Raw genomic sequence first — 22,607 nt, 5'->3', positions numbered from 1 at the left:
AGGAAATGGTTCCGCTGAAGTGTATTCAAGAGCAGAAATGATAAACATGGCTGACAACTGATTTCTGGTGTGTTTGATTTCAATTCATACAGCACTCATCTTCTTGAAACATATTGTATTCCTAAAGTAATGGAAATAATAGAAGCCGTTATACATCTCGTGGACAATTTTACTATCACATGATACCGGCATGAGCTGTAGATATATCATATTTTATTTTATAACAAATGTGAATACATAGTACCTTATTATGTCGGCATTTTTGTGTACAATGAGAATGTTTTTGCATTAAAACCATGGGATACATCAAAATTTTTATTAGATTTTTCTGGCATTGTTAGACAAAATTTGCGTCCTGATTTGACGCGTTATTATTACACTACTATACTAAAACATGGTCAACCTGCAAGTCAACAAACAGGGTCAAAGATAACACAGACGCATTCTCGCGAGATTTGGTACCAGGAAGTGCACGTTGACGCCTGCGTGGTAGCAGTGTGCTTGCCACACACTTGTTAACTTTAGACACGTCCGTTTGTCATTTCTTTAACGTTTATCGGTAACGCAAAACTGTGACACAAAATCTCAGTCATCATGAGCATACTCGCCAAAATAGCAGAGATCGAAAATGAGGTAAGATCGAAAGGAAACGTGGCGCTCGCGGATGAATCAAGCCTCGTAGTAGCTAACGGTTAGTTAGGAATGCTAACAATTTAGCCACGCTCACAGAGCTGGGCCATATGTGTCATTACGTCGTTATTTTAGGACAGCCTTTTGTCTTTTTTTTTTTTTTTTCCCCACCTCCTGTAAACATTTGTCATCATTTGATGAAGGTGTAGCTGTAACATTCGGTTTAAGAGCGTATCTTGGGGTTATTGTTGTATTCGTGGAGAAGTTCGCCGGTAAACGTTTGGAACTGGATTATAGTGCACAAATAAACCAGTTACATGCCAAAACGAGTGTTATAAAAAGCCAAAGTCAATTGTGTATTCAATCTGTCACTTGTTCACTCACTGGATGCTGGACACTTACCCGTTAGTGGTGTCTGATACTTTGAATGAATCAGAAAAAAAAAAAAAACATAAAAAGTGATTCATTCTTCTTGACATAAGTTTTTAATACAGTCAATTTTTTTTCGATTGTTTCCCTATTTGACAGGGAATTGAAGCTCCTCCCTTCACTAAAACATAGTTTAGGTGACACTAAAGTAATTATATACAATGCAGTCATAAAGTCATAGTTACAGAAAGTATTTGTATGAAAAACACTTCTGCACTGTAAAAATGAAAATGTCAGATAGAGAAACACCAAGCCCAGTACACATGACGAAGTATTTAATCAAAGCCATCATGCAAATTAATTTATACCACTCTGCGTCATTGAAATATAACTGTCTGCAGTAAATATTGCATGGCAATCACATCATGGCTGCAAGTAGAAATCAATCAAATTGAAAACGGTAAATATGGCGCACCGCCTTGGGCTGTGTGATGATATATTCTTGTCAGACAAAGTCCAGGACTGGTATCACAAAAAAATCAATCTCTATTTACAAATTTCAGCTTCGATGTGGGCCAGACAAGTGGAACATTATGTGTAGTTACTGTAAATGTAAATAGACATAAATTCAAATAAAGTGAAAAATAATGACATACAAAATGTACAATTCAAAAACATTATAGTTAAAGACTATGAATTAAATGAATACTAGGAATGTTAGTGTGTTTCTGGAATTTTATATTTCTGTGTACCGGTTATATAAGTGGAATAAGAGACCCGACGGGGGCTGGCGCTTCCGTGCTCGCTCTGCTTTGTTGCAGATGGCCAGGACGCAGAGGAACAAGGCCACCGCTCACCACTTGGGTCTGCTCAAGGCACGTCTGGCCAAGCTCAGGCGGGAGCTCATCACACCAAAGGGAGGCAGCGGTGGCGGCACGGGAGAAGGTAATGAGTACGGACTAGATAACATCATGTTCCAAGTAACTAGTAACTAATCCTAACCAAGGGACTCTGTTGTGTAATATTTTACAGCAAACTTTATTAGTGCAAAATGGTCCGAACACAAACTAGCTGTTATTTGCTTGCCATTTCAATTTTAGTGGCAGCTCATTTAGGCATGAAAATAGTTGGGCCTAAAATATTGTTGCCGCTGGTGTTTGTTGTTTGTTGATATGACTATTAAATAGATCCAATTCATTATTGTTGACAAAATGTATCCACGTATCCAGTCACACTGTCTGATGATATGTATGTCATTTCAGGTTTTGACGTAGCGAAAACTGGCGATGCCCGTGTTGGCTTTGTGGGTTTTCCCTCAGTGGGGAAGTCGACATTGCTGAGCAACCTGGCGGGGGTCTACTCCGAGGTTGCTGCCTACGAGTTCACCACTCTCACAACGGTACCCGGAGTCATTCGCTATAAAGGAGCAAAAATCCAGGTACATTTAAAAAAACAACAACAACAACATACAAATCCTACTGATTAGCAGCTATGGAAAGTTGTCAGTTTGTGATTTTATTTTGACTTTATCTTTTTCCCTGAAAGCTTCTGGATCTCCCTGGAATCATTGAAGGGGCCAAAGATGGCAAAGGCAGAGGCAGACAAGTTATTGCAGGTAACACCAACATGCTTGCAGTCAGTTTAAATCAGGCGTCTGCAACCTGCGGCTCTGGAGCCACATGTGGCTATGTAGTCCCTCTCCTGTGGCTCACTGTGTATCTTTAAAAAAAAAAAAAATAGTTGAAAATGTTATTGTATGTATTTATCTTTATTTTCAGGTTAGATTTTTTCTTAAAATGAATTAGTGATCCACATTTTTAAGTTGTCAGAAAGAGACAAAAGGTAGTAAAATATTTAAAAAAAATAAATAAATAAAAAATAAATAAATAAATAAATAAAAAATGTCCAAAAAGTGACCATAACGTACCCAAAAAGGAAGAGGCAAAGCAGAAAATTTATTATGAAATGTCCATATAACTGCCCAACAGTCAGAAAATGTAGGAAAGTAGAAAATATAAAAAGGCAGGGGAGGAAAAAACGTTTTAAAAAGTAACTATAAAATGTCCAAAAACAAAAGAAGAAATCCCTAGAACTACCATAAAATGACCACAAACTTAGAAGGGGAAAAAAAAGTCTGGGGAAAAAACGAAAATCTTCAAAAAGTAACCATGAAATGTCCAAAAACAAGAAGGAATACTGAAAATTACCATAAAATGTCCACACAAAAGAAATGCCAAAAAATGTCAGAAAATTTATAGCAAAAAAAAGTGGGGGGAAAAAACCATAAAATGTCCAAAAAGAAAGAAGAAGCAGAAAATTACCATATGTTCATAAAATTGTGAAAAAATGTAAGTAATTTGGCAGAAAGGTCTAAAAATTTATGGATCTCAAAATATTGGATGCTGCTCAGTGCTTACATTTCTTATGGTGCAGCTCTAATTAGCTCTTGGGCCTTCAGTACATTAGAGACTAACACCCTGTTTCTTTCATCATCATGTTCAATTGTCTTGTGGCTCCAGACAGATTTTTTTTCTATTTATTTGTTTAAATAAACAAGACTTTATATTAGTGAGTTATGAGGTAATCTTGAGAACTTGTAAACCAAGCACAGTAGCACACCTTTTTCCCTGTTAAATATTTACCAGTGGGGGAAAAAAAACAATTTGCACCATCCATACTGCTCTTTTTCTGTATCAACTTAACGCATGTCTCCCCCTCTCTGTGCACTAGTGGCTCGAACTTGCAACCTTATTCTCATCGTGCTGGACGTGCTGAAGCCTCTCTTGCACAAGAGGTTAATAGAACACGAGCTGGAGGGCTTTGGCATCCGACTGAACAAGCAGCCGCCCAACATCGGCTTCAAGAGAAAGGACAAAGGCGGCATCAACTTTACTGCCACCGTGAGTGTCCTTTTAGGTGTATTTAACAACGGCGCCCTCTAGTGGACATTTAACTTGATTTTTGCATGTGCGGTTTCTTCTACGCAGTATTAATATTTGCTCTTGTGTGTTCCGCCCCGCACAGTGTGCACAAAACGAGCTGGACGCCGACACGGTGAAGACCATCCTGTCCGAGTACAAGATCCACAACGCCGACATCACCCTCCGCAGCGACGCCACGGCGGATGACCTCATCGACGTGGTGGAGGGAAACCGGTGAGGCGACGAGCCGCCGCCGGCTTTCCTTTGGGCGTGGCCACTCGGCAGATCATTGCCGCCGGCCCGTATGCTCCTAATGGGAATCATCTCAAGTCATATGGGGGGGGGACACACCGTGGGCTATTCTGCAATTTTGAAAATCATCAATTGAATATACAGTATATTATTGTTATTATCACGCTTAGGTTAAAAATATATATTCAAGCATTTTTGACTAAAAGTGATCAAATGTTTGTGATGTCATTTGAGATTAAAATGGTGGAAGAAAGGTAATATGAGCAATCTTGATGATGGTGAAAAACATTTATACTGAGCTTTTGTAGCTAAAAATTGTAGGGATAGACCGATAATCGGCCGGGGCCGATTATCGGCGCCGATATTTGACATTTTGACAAATATCGGCATCGGCCATGTTTTGAATCTGAAGGCCGATAAAGCTCACTGAGCAGGGGATACTTGCGAACGTAGCGAATTTGGGGTTTTCATCAGGATTTGTAAGATGTTCGCAGTCAGTTTTTATTTGTCGTAAACAAATTTGGAACATATTCACACAATTTTTCACCGCAAAAATCTTTTTGAAACGTTTTTACGAACCCTAACAAAAACCCCAAATGAGCTACATTCACATGAATTTGTTACTCAGTGAGAAATTATATATAGTTTGAAAGAATCCCCCCCCCCCCCTCCCCATTTTACTGCAAATGAATATCAGCTTGAAATATCGGTTATCGGCCAACTTGACTACAAATAATCTGTATCGGTATCGGCCTTGAAAAAACCATATCGGTCTATCACTAAAAAATTGTACTTTGATTTGTGGATAAATACAAAGCAATGGTTATAGAAATTTGTATTAAATACTCGACTAAGTACAATTTCTGGAGAAATTGCGTGGGAATGCTGAAAGCTGCTTATAGCTGAATGCTTATGATGTAAATTGAAAGATAAATTATGTGAAAATTACAGTTTTAATTGAAGTTGAAAGATAAATGAATAAGATGAAAACATGAACTGCAATCTGTCTAAGGTGGGATTTAATAATTTCAGTGAAATTGGAATGAATTTCCTGATACGATAGTCAGGTGGTATACAGTTATATCACTAAGCATAATTGCCATGGATATATTTGCAATGTACAGTCAGAGGTGGGATTTGAACCCGCACTTAACCAAGTGTTCCACTTAGCAGTATCAAAGAGCTGGAAAATGGGACTTAAAAAAAAATCAAAGTCAGTCCCGTTGAAAATGAATGGGGAAAAGTTAATTAACATTAAATTGTGCGAGTACTAGAGGTGTGCAAAATTTCCGATTCTTAGATTATTCACGATTCGGCCGTGCAACAATCGAGAACGATTCACAAATGTCCAAATTCCGATTATATAAATATGCCAAGGGAAGCGAAACGAGCGAAAAGTACGCGGAACTGAAACGCAGTAGCGCGCGCGGTCTTCGGGACGCTTTTTGGGACGGACCGAGAGTACACATCCACAACTCACGCCTCGAGATTCATAACAACAACAAGCATGGCTGAGCTGACCAACCCACCTCTTCGTGAGATCAGACCTGCTCCGAAAAGGCAAACAACTTCAGGCGGAAGTATCAGCTAGCTGGCTGCAGTGCGTCGGTTAGCGTTCTACAGGGCGCCGCGCAGTGATACGAACGAACGAACAGAAAAGTAGTGGCTGGCGGTAATGGCGTCTGACTTTATTCAGAAAAGAGTATTGTGGTGGAAATGTATCACGCTTTTGAAAACAAATAGTTTTTAGAAGAAAAACGCTTTATTTCCGAGACCCCAGCCAGCTTGCTGGACTATTTTCCTCTCGTCCAACGCCGAAGTCAGCGCTGATCGCACACACGGGAGGTGAGGATCAAATTGAGATTCATGTTAAAAAAGCCGAACGATCCCATTAATGTTTACACGTTCATGTTTACACAAGTTAAAAAGCAGAAAAGCACTTGAGGGTTTTTTTTTTTTTGTACCTCTGAGAAACTTTAATGTTTACATGTTCATCTTTACACAACTTAAAAAGCAGGAAAGCACTTTTTTTTTAAGGCATTTGTATTGAAGTAGTAGTTCACATTGTCTTTCATTTATACCTCAGTGCACTTTTGAGTGGATAAAAATAATATATTTTTGCTCAATGCTATGTTTTATTCTGTTGAAGACTGAATATACTTAAAAGCTGTTGTTACAGAATGAGGACTTGAGTATTTTATTTACTGTTTTGAACTGTTAACTTGATACTGAAATAGTAGTTTATTTAGGCCTGAGAGGACCTTTGTACTATTTTTGTAACTAATGTACGAAACATTAAAAGCGCCAAAATACATTGTTTTTTTTCTGCTGCCTGGGGGGAAATCAATAATCGTTTTATAATCGAATCGTCGCCTCTGAATCGTAATCGCAATCGAATCGTGAGGTGCCCCAAGATTCCCACCTCTAGCGAGTACTGTATGTAACGTGGAATCAGATGATAGATACCCCGAAAGGTGTGGATTTTTGATGCAAGTTGAAATTTGAACGATGTAAATCGGAAGTATTATGTGGGAGTTGTTTCTCGGCTAATAAGTGAGGTGCATAAAAATCCGAATAACGTGGGATGCTTTCAGCATTCCCACAATTATGAGCATTTTTGAGTAAACATTATTGAACGGTTATATGAGCAATATCTTATCAGGTTTTATTAATTCTGCCCAGGTTCAACACTGCTGCTTTAGAAGGCCCAATAAGACAAAAATGTGTATTTTGTTTTTGCCTTTATGACAAGTCATTAGTATGCTCTGCCCATAGTGAGAGTTTTGTGTGCTCCCTGCAGGGTGTACATCCCTTGCATTTACGTGCTGAACAAAATCGACCAGATCTCCATCGAGGAGCTGGACGTCATCTACAAGGTGCCGCACTGCGTGCCCATCTCGGCCCACCACCGCTGGAACTTTGACGACCTGCTGGAGAAGATGTGGGACTACCTCAAGCTCGTGCGCATGTAAGCGCTGCATCTGATTGATTGTTTTTTGTTTTCCATAATATCTCGCCTTTCCTAACCTGAGCTGTGATGATGATAACGTGTTAACATGTGCAGCTACACCAAACCCAAGGGCCAGCTCCCTGATTACACATCGCCCGTCGTGCTGCCTGACCAGCACACCGCCGTCGAGGACTTCTGCTTGAAGATTCACAAGAACCTCATCAAGGAATTCAAGTAGTGAGTACTGCAACACTCCATTCATATACAATACAGTCATGTGTGTTAAAATAAAATAAAAATAAAAAAATCCAAGATACTGCCACTGAAATAATATGAAAGACTGTGAGACAAAGGTGATAGTGCTCAGTTTTGATTGACACACTGAGAGGTGTTAACCCAAAAATGTTCTTTACAATAAAATGTTGTATGCGCCCCACTAGTCTAAGCTTTGCATTCTGATTAATATGGTTTGTGCAATAAGAGTTAAGCAGAAAAATCCGCACATTTGTATCCGTTTTACAGCGGCAAAATGGCCACCGTAAATTATATATATAATAGAATAGAATAGAATATATTTTATATATTTAGACATTTATTTATTTGGAATTTTGGCAGTTTTGGTCTTTCATAGTTTGGACTACTGGGCACATAGACTTAGACTTAGACTTGACTTTATTGATCCCTTTGGGATGGCTCCCTCTGGGAAATGTACATGTCCAGCAGCAATGAGAACAGATAATAAAATCAAAAATAATTCAGTCAATCAATAAATAAGGTTATTACACCAGAGATTGAATTAATGATGATGATAATAATAATAATAATAATAATAATAATAATAAAATAATAAAAGTAAAATAAAAATTCAATCAATCAATAAGGTTATTACACCAGAGATTGAATTAATGATGATAATAATAATAATAATTATAAATTAATTTTATACATTCTAAATACATTTCATTGTAAAAAAAATAAAAAAATAAAATAAAGACATAAACATAATGTTTTTTTTTATTATTATTATGTCCTGCATTTCCCAGGTGTCATTTTCATGCTTTTCTCAAAATACCCCCATGTGTACAGAATGACTTGTCCAATGATCGTCACAATGTCTCTCTGTTGTCGGTGTGATTAAGTTTTAAATTAGGATTTTAGTGCATCATTGGCCATCGACACTTGCAAGGAAAAGTCCAGAATATTGCAACAAAATCGAACCAATTACTTAGTAAGATTTAGAAATAATTTTATCCTTAATACTATATAAAAAATAAAGGCAGCATCTAGTCCCAAAGCAACCACTAACCAGGAATCACAAAGAGTCCATTTAACCAGTTACAGCCGTCGGTCACTTTACGTGCAGATATAGACGTATTAACTGCCGGCGTTTGGATCAGGGGTGTCCGTCTCCAAACGGGAGCGCCCGGGTCGTCAATCAGTCAATACATGAGTGCGGCCGAGCATTAGTGATCCTCCGGGGAGGCGAAGGTGGGGGGGGGGCGAGCCGTGTCACGCCACATTAGCGACAGTCTTTTGTGTCACTGACGCTCGCTGCTGCTCACCTTTTCTGCTTCCGTCCCACGCGATTCACGCGATGCCATCAACTTCTTTTCAGCGCGCTCGTATGGGGATCGTCCGTCAAACACAACCCTCAAAAGGTGGGCAAGGACCACGTGATGGAAGACGAGGACGTTATCCAGTTGGTGAAGAAGTAATAAAGTTTGCAGGAAAGAAAAAGATGTGTGGCATGGTATCACAAAGGTAAACAATTCATCAGAGCTTCTGTGTAATGTGCTTGTCACGCCTGTCTTATTTTCAACTGGATGACATGAATGTACATGTCACATGGAAACACTTCAACACCATGATTAGTTCATATTGAATATTGGTTAACGCTTGCATTGAAATGGAAACAAAATAAAAGCAAAAGAGTCTCACAACTTTACACGAGTTTGACTTTTTATTTGTCAACAGTACACATCTATCTGTTGCTGCTCATTGGCCACAACATTAGGTACTAGGGATGTAACAATATCCAAACGTCATGACACAATATTATCACTATATGAAGCTCACAATACGATAATTATCATGATATTGTGGGGAGGTTGGCAATATTTAAATATGGTCACAATATTGTAAAAAAAAAAAAAAAAAATGGGCTCATACAAAAAAAAAAGCACTATTGTGTTTTTGTACATAACAGCAATGTTATGCTATTATTATTATTATTATTATTATTATGTGACTTTGTTAATGCATGCACACATTGAGTTCCTCCACATATTGACTCTAGCTTCATAAGAATATTACGTTCCCCTTCATCTGACAATTAGTGTAGATTTTCAACATAGAAGGGCCAAAACATCCCTAATGAAAATTAAATTGCACAAAAAAAAAAACTAGCCACCAGAGGGGGCTAGAATTGCACAAATGCAAATCAACCTGACTTTTTTTTTTTTTTTTAACAGATGTATTGCATTTAAATATTGTGAACATGACGACGACGCTATTGTGCCAGTTTTAATATCACAATATTGCGCTTATCATTGTTACGGAAGAGGCGGGACTGTTTTTGCACATCAGTTTCTTTCCGGTTCGGTTTGCGACGTGTGGGCTGCGTCAAAAATACTTGTGCTTCCGACTTTGTGCCCCTCGGTTGCGCGTTCGCAACCCGGACCCGAAACGGATGTGCAAAATCAGGTCCCGCCTCTTCCGTGGCATATACCCTATTAGGTACACTACTTGGCCCACTCATCTCTTCTACTGGATGTCATTCATTCCGGTATAGCTAAATGTTTAGGCCAGTTTCAAAAAAATTCTAATAATGTATCGACAAACACAATGCACGAAAGCAGTTATACTTGATGGTTTCCTTGTAATGCAAAGGCCTCTCCACTGCATCACAACCACTCCATTCTGGCTCAGAGGAGGGGGGGAAAGTCTCATTTAAAAAGCCTGTCCAGCTCAGTGATTTACGGGACATTGATGATGAAGGCACTTATTCCACCCCCTCCATCCCTGCGTCCCCCCTTTTTCCTCCCTCGCCGGCCGGGACAGCCACTCAGGTTAATCAGTTCATTCACTCAGATGCAGTTTGGGGACATCATACGGCAGCTGTTCACAACTAACGCGACTCCATTGAACGCGCACACACATGCGTGGAAAAAGCATTTCATCAGAGCGGAGGCGTGCGCGGGAAGACCAGCGGCCATTTTACGACCAGCAATGGACTGCGCCCGTGTATCGGCTATTATGAGGCTGATATAAAACATGGATATCGCTTAATAGGGCTGTAGTCTAAATTGCTAACACAACTGGATGTAAATTTATATCACCGCAATGTATTTGAAAGAAAGCAAATCAGCATTATCAGGATCGTTATCAGCCTCCTGTAGATCTTGCTGATGAGCTGATAATTTAAATCAGGTATGTTGGAGAAGGAAAATTTCTAAAACATGCAGAACTGCGGTTCTCGAGGACCGGCGTGTGAGACCACTTTACTGTATTACACAATAATTTGTGACTTTTTTTTTTTTTTTTTTTTTTTTTTTTTACACTCCACTTTTTGAAAAAAGCTCAAACTAATACTTAAACTGGTAAAAACCTAATTGAAACAAAGCATTAAAAAATAACTAATAAAAACTGAATATTGAATACAAAACTAACTGAATAAAAAAAAAAAAAAAAAAAGCCAAAATAAATTAAAAACTACATTGAAAACTATTATAAACCTGATCCTAACTCAAGAGAATCATTCACAGTCACATAAATGGATGGCCAGCTGCTGGATTTGAACCGACGACTCCTGAACTGCGAGGCAAATGTGCTAACCAGTCATGCACAACGCCACTGAGTTTCGATTTATGCTTGCAAATGTTGCTCCAAAGTGGCTGCAATCGATATGTTACTTAACTTCCACCCCCCCCCCCCCCCCCCCCCCAATATTGTCACAGTAATGTGTGGTGGTCTCCATTTGTTTTCGCAAGTATGAATCCAAACACTTGAAGGACTTTCCAGTCCCGGCATCCTCACCGATGCGCGGCCTCCAATCCATCCCTCCTCCTCCCACCCGTTTCTCCCCCTGTCTGTAAATTATAGCAGCACTTTAGCTAATGAAAGAGTTGAAGACCGGCCACTAATAAAAGCCATTTAGTGAATAAAGCACTCCCACTCCCTCCCACCCCCCACTAACAAAATTAAAGAAACTAGCCATTTAGCGAGGGCGGGCACGGAGTGAGGCCTCTGTATTAATATTTATGAAATGCGGAATTGGAGCCATCCTCCAAAAAAAAAAAAAAAAATCCCCCCCCCCACCCTACCTAGCCCATCACCATCTCATGTCCAATGGTAGCGTGTAGCAGCGCCCCTTGGCAGCGCACCTATCCCGAGAGGAGAACATCGCTGACCCCTCCTTTAGCTGGAAGGAGGGGCGGGAAGGCGATGGTGACTTGAAGGGTGCTGAGGACGCAGTCGGGACAGTCTGGCTCCAGTAGAGCAGCCTGGAAACATCTCGGCTAACCACCGACAAACCCGACAGCAGCATCCCAAGCCGTAGTCACCCTCAGGCCATCGCAATGGATCAAGAAGGTGGGTCTTTTTTTTTTATAGCTAAAAAAAAGTCAAAGTTGTTTTGATTTGTCATTAATCGTTCATATTTGCAGCGCCACAGGTGAACATTGCGAAACAACCTGGTAAGGAATGCGTACGTACTTCAGTATCACAATCATCCATGAAATCATCATCCATCCCCGTCTAATCGTCACGTAAAGTCCTTCCATTTTGCCATTTTTGAGTCACCTCCAACCGTTTCCCAAAACATCCCACAGGAGAAGAGAAACACTCAAGGGAAGGTAACGAGATTGTCCTTTAACAAGGTTAGCGGGAAAATGTCAGAACGTCTGAGACATCTTAGCTAGTTAGCTTGTCAACTGACCAGCTTGGGAACCATTTTTAAGGGGCCATCAGTAAAGAGGACCGAAAAACGTCAGAACTTACCGCAATTTATTAAAAAAAAAAAAAATTTAAATCGGAAAAGTCGCACGGTTTGAGACGTGGGTGGGGTTTGACGCAGTTTGTCCGCAAGAAGGGCGGAGTCCCGCTCGTTTTACCGCAGTGAGACGCAACCTATTACTCATCTTTTTCTCATTAAAAAAAATAAAGAAATAAAAATTTGCACATCAAAATGATTTGCTACCTGGTAACTTTTCATTCGTAAAATGATCATAAGTTGTTTTTTCTTGGTTTTGAAATTTTTGAAATTCATACACGTACTTTTTTTTTTTTTATGTAAAGTTGTAAGTCAAAATTAGTTAAAAAAAATAGTTAAAAGAATTGATTTTTTTTTATGGGCTTTATCTTTTAGTAATTTTAATATTTAGACAAATATACATTTTTAATGTTTACAAAATATTATGAACATGAAGATTTTATGAACATGAATGATCAATGTTTACTCAATTTCAATCAAAAATAAATTTCAATTCACTTTAATGTAATTTTAAATCTTAAAACTTACAATAATAACAATAATAATAATTATTATTGTTATGTTTTTGTTTTTTTTGTTTTTTTTTACATTTGTTTTAAATGATATTTTATCAATTCAGATTCAATTTACTTTTTGTTTTTTTAGCCAGCGGTGATAAATTGACGTGAATAAAAAAAATTTAATAAATGAATAAATAAATTAATTAATAAAAAAATAAAATAAAATAGTTTGAATTTACAAAATAGGGAGCCATCCCAAAAGGATCAATAAAGTCATGTCTCAGTCTAAAAATGAGATTGTTAATTCCTTCTTTACTCTCGATATATATTTTCCAATTATGTTTTCTTTTTTTTTTTGTACTTGTACAGCTGGCCACATTGCTCAATCAATGAGAACATTGAAAATAATAAAAATAAAAAATAAAAAAAATTAAAAGCAAAAATATTGTCTTTTGACACTTTCTTGTATCTAACTGAAAATGGAGCTGAGGTACTGTGTCACATGAAACCACCAGTATACCTATATACATACATATGTGTTTTTGTTTTTAATTCCATGTGTATTTTTAAAACCAGTTTTTGTCTTCCTCATTCCTACTTGAACGTCACCTTGAAGATGTTTTTGACTGCAGCAAAAGAAAAAAGAAAAAAAAAGCCTAACTTAAGTTGTGGGCAATATTTGCTGTTTTTTTTGTTTTGTTTTTGTTTTTTTTGTCGATGTGAGCTCCTGTTTCGATGATTATTGTCCGATTCCCTCCCTTGACTGCCGAGGGCACCATTGTGCTTGATCTAACCATGCAGTGCGTCTCTGTCCATGGTTGTGCCAAGCACTTTGGAGCCTTGCGAGCATTTGCAACATCCGAAAAAAAATAACCTCTTGTTCTTTTTCTCTACACTTCATTTAAGCTGTTTTTTGTTTGTTTGTTTCTTGTGTCACTGTAATAAACATCATCCAAAAATCCCGTGTCTTGAAATGGTGACTGTGTGCCAAAGCCAACATGGCAGATTTGTGAAGTGTCTCAATTAGCGTAAGTGCCTCCACCGTCCGGCTTAATAAGTGCAGCCCGTAGAGGTCGTTTTTATTAATGCTGTTAGCGGATCCATAAATCAGAGCGAGCAGACATTGCGTAATGAGACATACAAGGCAAAAGTGTGCGCTTATGGAGATGATCAAATGTTATTACACTACTCCACTTGATAGATTACACACAGCTTGTTGGAATTGTATAAAGCGCACTTGGAGCACAATGAATACATGTTTAATATGCTTATGTTTAAGTTATTAGGGTCTGTTTTAAAAATGTTTTTTTTTGCACAGCATTAGTTTGACCTAGTAAAAGAATAAATAGATTTGAGAGGGAAGCTCAAGTGTGAATAGAATACTGTTAGATGTATTTTTTATTTTTTTTTGTCCCCGATTTATTATTTTTATTTTTTCTTGTTGCATTGTAATGGAATGAGTAATGTATATATTACTAAATTATACAAAAGCATTATTATGGACACTCATGCAACTCTGTTGCATGAATACCAAAATTCAGCCTTATAGCATAGCATAGCATAGCATAGCATATGATAGCATAGCATACTGTTAATTAATATTGTACCAATAGTTCCACAAGAAGTTGCACATTGCAATAGTACATTAATTTCTTTATTCTGTCTTCATATCCTTATTATTGAAGCACACAATGCTTGTAGTCACTGTGTACCGTGCCTGCCTTGACCTTTATTCCAGACTCCAGACAGGGAAAACAGGCTTTACACACATTATCCCATTAGGCTGCACTACGGCAGCCGTCTTGGACAAACTAAATGCTAATCGCTCATGGTAGTAGTCAACAAGGGTGAAAGAGAGTGTGCAGTCTGTTTTTTTATCCTACGTCAGTCACGTAAAGTTGCGCCTTCTGTTTCAAGTAAAGCATGGCCAGCCAACCACATACCTCCTTTCAGATGTAACTTTGATTGACAACTACGGCCAATGACAATCGGGATTGGGAGGGTGGGGGTGGGGGGAGAGGATACAAAAGCATTAGCCAAATTTACTTCCGGGTTAGCTACTAGTGCGCTTTCGCCGGCCGGTGCTGACTCAATGACCACCAAATAAATGCCAAACCAACACAGTTGACATCGCTGGGAATCCTGCGTCCACTGGGTCCACTAAACAACGTTTACAAGTGAGTTGCAAACTTTTGTTTTGGTTAGTCAAGCCACACAGCACGGACGAATTGTAGCAATACACAGTATGCGGCTAACAGACCCACGTAGTCACACACACACACACAAACTTTGGAGCATAAAATTATTTATCACTAAAGCACAGTTGCGGTACAATGTAAGTTGAATTTTCTCTTTTTTTTTTTTTTATTGCCAAGTTTGTTAATGTTGATGACTGTCACTAAGTTCTAATGAAAAAACAGCACTTTACACATCAGTTTGGATTGATATTTTTGCTTGTTTTTCATTACACCCATATGTCGTTTCTCTGTATTATCGACATATCTCAACTCAAACTTATTTATAAAGAACTTTGAAACATCCATTGCTGCATACAAAGTGTTGTGCATGGAATAGAAATCAGTCTTGCAGTAGAGACAAGTGAAAGAAAATAACACAAAATAAAATTAGTTCTAGTAAATATATGTAGGTAAGTATAAAAGCAAAAAATATATATATATATAACAGGATGTAGGTAAGTGAATAAGTAAATTGAATAAGTAAAAATAAATAAAATAACATCGTACAGCCCTAAATCCAAAAAGCAAATGAAGGCAACTGCTAGCTAATCCCAGGTCACAGAGTCATGACGAGTGGTTTTGTTGAAAATGAACTTTTGAGTTGAATAAAAATTGCAAAATGAACTATACAATTTTTTCCCCGATTGTCTTTTAGATTTCAGAATGAACTGCCCGCTTTTAAGTGACAGAAAATGTTTCTGAAAAGTGAAGCCGGCGGCGGCCATCATGCGTTGCCAGACTTAAAGTAAGTTGACTTTATCTTCCTCTGCAGCGAAAATATCACTGTGTGACGTATGGTTGTACCAATAAGTAACAATGTCAGCGTACGTCTAAATAAAGTTTCTACAAAATACTGGAAATTATTTTTGAAAAATGAATCTCATAGTTATAGAGCAAACTTGTCATGACAGCCAGGGTTCCTTTTTATAATAATATGTTCAATGTGCCCCCACTGGTATAAATACAGCATTCTGATTAAATTTGTGTTTATGGATATGAATAAAGCAGCATAATCCAGGCATAGGCATAGAAAGGCTTTTTTTTTTTTTTTTTTTTCAAAACGACCAAGGTAAAACAAACAACAACAAAAAAACGACCATGTATAGTAAGGCCTTCTTTTTTTTTGTTTGGCCTTTTTTTAAAAAAACAACAAAAAACGTTTTTTTTAATGAGGCGTAAGGCGTGTTTTTTTTTTTTTAAACGACCATGTATAGTAAAGATTAGAAAAAAGATGACCATGTACTGTATATAGTAAGGCATGTTTTTTGTTTTAAACAACCATATATAGTAAGGTGTTTGTTTTTTTGGGGGTTTTTTATGACCATGTATAAGAGTAAAGCATTTTAAAAACAATGACCATGTATCGTAGGCGTCTTTTTTTTTTTTTTTTTTTTTTTTTTTTTTTTTAAACAACTATGTATAACACGTTTTTTTTGTTTTTTACAACTATGTATAATGATGCTATTTTTTTTAACGACCACCATGTATAGTAAGGCATTTTTAAAAAGATGACCAAAGGTCTTTTTTTTTTTTTTTTTTTTTTTTTTAATAAATGACCATGTAGTATAGTAAGCCTTTTTTTTCCCTTTTTTTTTTTTTAAACGACCATGTGTTGTAAGGAGTTTTTTTTTTTTTTTTTTTTTAGCGACTAAGGGATTTTTTTTTAATCTCCATGTAGTATAGTAAGGCATTTTTGTTGTTAAAACAAGCATGTATAGTAAGTAGTTTTTTTTTTGTTTTTTTTTTTAAATAAACGACCATGTATAGGAAGGTATTTTTTCCAAAAGATGACCATCATGGGGAGTCTTTTTTTTCTTTTCTTTTTTTTTTAAAATGACCATTTATATAGTAAAGTGTATATTATGTACCATGTAAGGTAAGTAGTAAGGCACTTTTAAAAAGATGACGTCTTAAGGCGTCTTAAAATAAATAAATACAATTAAAAAAAAAATGACCTTGTGTAGTAAGACATTTTATTTTTCTTAAAACGACCATGTCTAGTAAGGCATTTAAAAAAAACAAACGAAAAAATTACAATGTATAATCAGGCGTTTTTTTTTTATTGTTTTTTTTTTTAAATGACCACGTATAGTAAGTCTGATTTTGTTGTTGTTGTTGTAAATGACCATGCATAGTAATGTTTTCGGGGGTTTTTAAAACGATGTTTAGTAAGTTAAAACAGCCATTTATAGTAAAAGCTTTTATTTACTTTTTTTTTTTTTACGACCATTAAGGCTCTTTTTTTTTTTTTAACGACCATGCAATTAGTAATTTTAGTTTTTATATTTGTTTTCACTTAGAAGGATTCTTGCTAAAGTTAAACTAAAACAAAACAAGTCACTTGAGCTGTGATTGGTTACCTGAGCCCTTGTGATGTCATTTTCAGTCGACAGCAAATTGCAAAATGTGTTTTTAAAAGGTACCAATTGTACGTGAAAAATAATGAAAATATCAAATTTATTATAGGCAAAAATATTTGACATGGCTAAATAAATAAATAAATAAATAAAATGGCTAAATAAGTAAAGTATTCCTTTAAAACTATTTTTCCACATATACAGAAGTATTTTTTTCTTTTTGGTAAAGACTGCATGAGCTCCTTGGTTTTATTACGCTTTGAATTCCACACCTTCATTCAGTTGTCATAAGAAAAATTGCAAATGTTGTCTCTTTGGCCCTTTCGGTTCCACTGTTAACTTTGTGCACATAAGCAGAAAAATAAACAACCAAATTTCCACACCCTTCACGAGTGAGATAGTAAAGAGCAGGAAGTTGCTGAACACGACGACGTTGATACTGCTGGAAACAAAAAGCAATAACATAGAAATGCATGTGTTGTCTGCCACATCGCCAGACTGTAAACGTTTTATTAATTATCTCGAAGCGAATGCATTATTTGTACATTCATTACAGGATGAACAAAGCAGAATTACAGAGCTTGTGCATGTCATTTCATGCCAGTTAGGGACAAAGTCGACATGTGGAAAGTCACAGTGTTAAAGATGTTAGCTTGCTACAAAAAAAATAGCTGAAATGGGATAACCTTTTTTTTTTTTTTAAAGTTCATTTCCATCTTACCCTTTCCCACTTGTGAAATGATACGTGAACAGATTTTGAAGTGCTGTTTTTCCCCCCAAACAAAGACTAGCAAGTGCATCTATAACCATTGGACGTGAGGCTTTTCCACGGTTGTTATAAGACACTGCGCCCCTGCTATGGAAGGACTGGTTTAGCTAGTTTTTTTTTTTTTTTTTAAGCCCTCTCATCGTGTGGACATAACCGAAGAAATAGCAACGTTGTGAGTCATGAAGAAAATTTAAAAAGGAGCAGACCAGTGTTATCCCATTGAGGCCTTCATCTATCAGTGCAGACATCTCTATTCTATTGGAAATACTGCAAAAAAGCACGTCCACCAAAATGTCAATAATGCCCAACAGCGAATGCTTTGGCCAGAGCGTCTCATGTCATTGGGACCACACATCGCACCTTGGCCGAGGTCCGTTCTTCTTTTTAACACTTCATCTACAAAATAAAACAAACATGTTGACACACATCGTACCCACAAAGTAGGCTTTGGAGGGTTTCATCTGTGAAAAAGTCATCCACGTCGTCGTCCCACGTCAAGCGAAGATCTGACCGGGACCGCCGGCGTGTTTCTTTTCGAGGCGCTCCTGGTTCTGCTGGCGGCCCGCGTTGTCGTTGGACTTGATGACTCCGGCGTAGTCGTGGATGCCCACCTCCAAGTTCTTGGCTTTCAACGCAGCCATGTGGAGCTTCTCCAGGAAGGCCGGCATGCCTGTCGGGTCATAATAGGACAGATAGGACACGTCTCTAAATGTGTTATTTTGTACATGTGGACCACAATAGAAAATGGCTATAAGCCATTTAATTTTTGTCTATTCTTTACTCAATTCAAATAATGTATTATTTTTTTTTTGCCAAAAATTCCAATGTAAGAATACCAAAAATAAATAAATAAATTACCTATCAACTAAGTGTTTGTGCATAATTGCATTCTGGTCTGTCAAATTGTGTACCAAAGTAATTTAAAAAAAAATAAAAAATTCAATTCAATTTTAACAGCTAATTACAATCCATTAAATCTTTTTATTTATTTATTTTTAGTTTTTGTTGGTGCAATTTATAGAAAGGCACATTTACTAAATACTTTTTTTTTTTTTTTTTTTTTTTACTTAACATGTACAATTTGTATTGAAGTTGTTAAAAGTGCAAGTATGGTATTTAAAAAAATTAATATAAATGTTTATATTTTTTAAGGTTTGAGGGATTAAATGTTGATTTGACGTTAAAGGAGCAGTCCCTAAAAATCTATAATTCCACGACTAATGTGTGTTATTTATGAAAATTACTTCAATACAGCATTCATTCATCAATACTTCTGCATCCACATTTGTTGTATGCATGTCATTATTGTGTTGCTATGTGCAGGCGTTGCATCTCGTTCTGTCTCTCTCTATTTGTTATTGTTATTTTTCCTGTTTGTCGGACGGGTAAAATAAAATAAATAAAACGTAAATGAAATTCTGATTGTGAACACATTGGCGGATATGAAATGAGAGTCTCACCACTTGACACCATCCAGCTCACACAGTAACGAGGGAAGGCGGTCTGAGGGTCGTCACTGTACGTTAGCAGGTAGTCAAATCCGTTCTGTTAACATCATCATCATCGTCAAGAGGCGGTTAAAACAGTTGACTTGGGATTGTGTATCCTGAAAATATGAATGTTGCATTCGGACTCAAAATGATCCGATTTGTTTCTAACCTCATCGAAGGACTTGTGAGGACGGATGACCATCTTGGATTGATATGCGTGAACTCTCACAAAATCCTGAGACTCGGGAACTCTGGGATGCTGCACGGCTCTAACGATAAGTACATTTTCATTTCAATTGCTTCGTTTAAAACAGACATAAAAAAAATTTGACCTTTCATTGCTTGTATCATAGTCAAAAAGTAAGCAGGGCTGCATTTCATTTATAATAATTTCTTACCTGGACACTAGGGTCATCAGGTTGTTTTCCAAGTCAACTTCATAGCGTCGTACGTAAACGTAGTCCCTGGAGTACATGGGATACTGTAGAGGAAGAGTCGACTTGCAACGTTAGGCACAGCTTGAAAGGCGCTTAAATGTACACGTAAGAATAAAAAAAAAAAAAAAAAAGTGAATAAATGTATACAAAAACGTTTTTTAAAATGTACCCGTTCTTAAATTTTAAATGCAAATGTATTGAACTTAAATGTGAAATACAAGCAAAAGATACTTGGGCAGTAATTCTTTCTCATACCACTAGTGGGCGCCCGTGCACCACTACCACAGTTTGTGAAGCACTGTTTTATCAGGGAGCTATATTTAGAAAGTAAATAAGAGAAGAAGGTGAAGGGGAACTAACAGGAAAGTGCGTAGCCCAGTGTACGACTTCAGAGCCCGTGTTGATGTCACGATCCACCACTTCCAGTTTGATCACCAGAGCGTCCCACTTCTTCCTGTACTCGGTATCCAACTTTGGCCAAAGACAAAGCAGCGGTCAGTCAAGTGCGATGCTATTTATATTCCGTATATTAGTGCCAACATGTTAACATTGGTGACAAGCAGATTGCACAACAGGTGAATCCACAAATGCACAACCACCTTCCCATGTCGTGAGAGCCTCACTACTGCTCAGAAGTATTTTCAACTAGCTAACTATACACTACACAAAACACCCCCACTAATTTGCACCAGTTTATTGTGCGTACAAGTCTTATTTATGTCTATCATGGACCTCGTGTGACACCAATGGCCCATTTCAAACCCGAGTGAGATCATAGAAAATGACATTAGTACCTGCACGTTGAAGAACTGCCTCGGTGTGACATCAGTGTAAGAGCCCAGCACTGCAATAAAACACATACAAACGAATGTTGACAGCTGAAATAGTCCGCATGCACGACAAGCCACTTTTTCTAATGCTAACCTCTGTACTCGTAGAGGTGGCTGTCGGGGATTGGTCGCTTCCACACTCGGAAGTCCTTCTTCTCCATCACCACTTCCCAGCCAGGCTCGGCGCGACCGCTCAAAGCACAGGCGTGTGCGTTTAGACTTTTCACAGCCTCCAGGGCCTGCAGCTCCAGCCCGCATCTGCAAAAATGTACAAAGCTTTATCCAGCTTTATAAGCTTAGGTTACTCATGTGGTCCTGAGTTATTGAGCTTGCAAACCTGTGCATTTCCTCATCTTGAATCTTCTCATTGTCCCACATGAAGACTCCAGCCAGGGCCGCGATCAGCTTGCCCGGGGAGGGATGCTTGCTCTGGAACCTGCGCCATACGCTGCCCACCAGGGTCCGTCGGGTCCTCTCCGAATACAGGTTGGAGTACAACTCGGCGATCCGACACGCACGCCGCAGCCTCTGGCCGGTGACGAAGCCGCAATGGTCCGCGAATATGGACAGCAAACCCTTGCTGCTGTTTCCCGTTCTTGTGGCGGTCTCTGCGGCGAGGACGCCCACCCGGTGGAGAGTGGACAGGAGCAGGCCCGCGGCCCTGCCCAGCCATGGCGCTAAGCCTCGGCCGTCATCTTCCTGCACAACCCGTCGGAATGACCTGACCCCTGGCTGCCTGAGTGTCCTAACACCGACCTCGGTGGTGACACGACGGGGTACGGAGTGAAACATGACGGCTTGCTGCGACCGTGACACAAGTTCCCAAGAAAAAGGATGAATCCCCAAAAACTAGGGTAGCGAAGTTGATACTAGAAATATCTATCTATAAGCACCAGACGATTGTCTACATTAAAAGTTTATATGGCAGATTCATGCTCGCAAATGTCCATGACATTAATGCTCAGTGAACACGCGACATTTAGCATCAGCTAACGTTAGCACGACACTTGCACACCTTAACGGGTCGATCTTATTCCAAATTATATGTGCACCTATACGTATTATACGAGCCTCAAATCTAGCATTGGCAAATTAAAATTTGATAATATCCCGGAGACGCGCAACTGTCGCACACGTTTCGCATCCTCAGCAGTCCATTTGACCTCCTCTTCTGATCGCCTGGTAGACACGCCCACCCGGAAGTAAAATGCCTTACAGCCTTCTAACAAGCGTTCTAATTGGAAACTGGTAAACGTTAAGGCGATTGTGATTGGTCGACATGGGTCTAAAACGTATTAGCTCGAGTACAAGCATGTTGTTTGGTCCGCTTTTCTCAACTGGTTAAATATTGTTCAGAATTTTCACATGCTACGTCTCTTGTGTATCTTTTATAAAACACAATCTTCGCGACATGCTTGACAAATCCCACAATTACAGCTGCTTTAGAATTTGTAAGTACTGTATTATTATGATTTAAAAATAAAAAAGGGAGTTCATAACGCCGTTCTGATCTTTACGTCATCAATGTGCGGCCGCTACACGTTACTTATTTTATGCTTTCTTTACTTGATTTAAAAACCAGCATCCAATTTAAACTGAGCAGTGCCACTATCGGCAATGTAAATATTTTGGATGTGCGGCCAAGGCGTAAAAAAATTATTAGTACTTTTTTTTTTTTATCTATAAAATTAACCTCGTCAATAAAGAGTGATGGAATCGTAGGTATTCTTACAAGTAACATAACATTCCTTTCACTATGTTTACCATAGCTTGTGGCATAGCTTGTATTGCCCCTAAGTATTGTTGTTTCGTACATCTTAAATCAAATTGTGATCATTTTGGTATTTATTTAGAATATAATTTATTTTTGTATTT

General features: G+C 38.1%; 3 protein-coding genes and 1 long non-coding RNA gene across 4 annotated transcripts in view; 3 read left to right on the top strand and 1 right to left on the bottom strand.

Annotated features, from left to right (window-relative positions):
* The window catches only part of kcnn2 (potassium calcium-activated channel subfamily N member 2), a 37,386-nt gene extending 37,325 nt beyond the window's left edge, over positions 1 to 61 (top strand). Inside the window, exon 8 of the transcript XR_013278624.1 lies at positions 3 to 61. The gene's annotated coding sequence lies outside the window, so the exon portion shown is untranslated. The remainder of the gene's footprint in view (positions 1 to 2) is intronic.
* Positions 62 to 443: 382 nt separating this feature from the next.
* Positions 444 to 9,067, top strand: drg1 (developmentally regulated GTP binding protein 1). The gene is made up of 9 exons (XM_077496532.1): positions 444 to 633; positions 1,821 to 1,944; positions 2,262 to 2,437; positions 2,545 to 2,614; positions 3,730 to 3,899; positions 4,024 to 4,154; positions 6,973 to 7,140; positions 7,237 to 7,359; positions 8,738 to 9,067. The coding sequence occupies exons 1-9, from the start codon at positions 595 to 597 to the stop codon at positions 8,835 to 8,837; spliced, it is 1,101 nt and encodes a 366-aa protein (XP_077352658.1). The 5' UTR covers positions 444 to 594; the 3' UTR covers positions 8,838 to 9,067.
* Positions 9,068 to 14,636: 5,569 nt separating this feature from the next.
* LOC144002417 (uncharacterized) lies at positions 14,637 to 22,231 on the top strand. The gene is made up of 4 exons (XR_013278735.1): positions 14,637 to 14,789; positions 15,505 to 15,594; positions 19,645 to 21,000; positions 21,115 to 22,231. It is a non-coding gene; the product is annotated as an uncharacterized LOC144002417 (long non-coding RNA).
* Positions 17,677 to 21,993, bottom strand: stard7 (StAR related lipid transfer domain containing 7). Its single transcript, XM_077497619.1, has 8 exons — positions 21,070 to 21,993; positions 20,827 to 20,990; positions 20,697 to 20,746; positions 20,263 to 20,373; positions 19,864 to 19,946; positions 19,635 to 19,734; positions 19,436 to 19,520; positions 17,677 to 18,645 (listed from the first exon to the last, which is right to left on the bottom strand). The coding sequence occupies exons 1-8, from the start codon at positions 21,522 to 21,524 to the stop codon at positions 18,470 to 18,472; spliced, it is 1,224 nt and encodes a 407-aa protein (XP_077353745.1). The 5' UTR covers positions 21,525 to 21,993; the 3' UTR covers positions 17,677 to 18,469.
* Positions 22,232 to 22,607: the final 376 nt, after the last annotated feature.

Source organism: Festucalex cinctus, chromosome 15 (assembly GCF_051991245.1).
Source record: "Festucalex cinctus isolate MCC-2025b chromosome 15, RoL_Fcin_1.0, whole genome shotgun sequence".
NCBI classification, from domain to species: Eukaryota; Metazoa; Chordata; class Actinopteri; order Syngnathiformes; family Syngnathidae; genus Festucalex; species Festucalex cinctus.
Note: the sequence above shows the minus strand (reverse complement) of the source record. Positions and strands in the feature narration are given on the sequence as shown.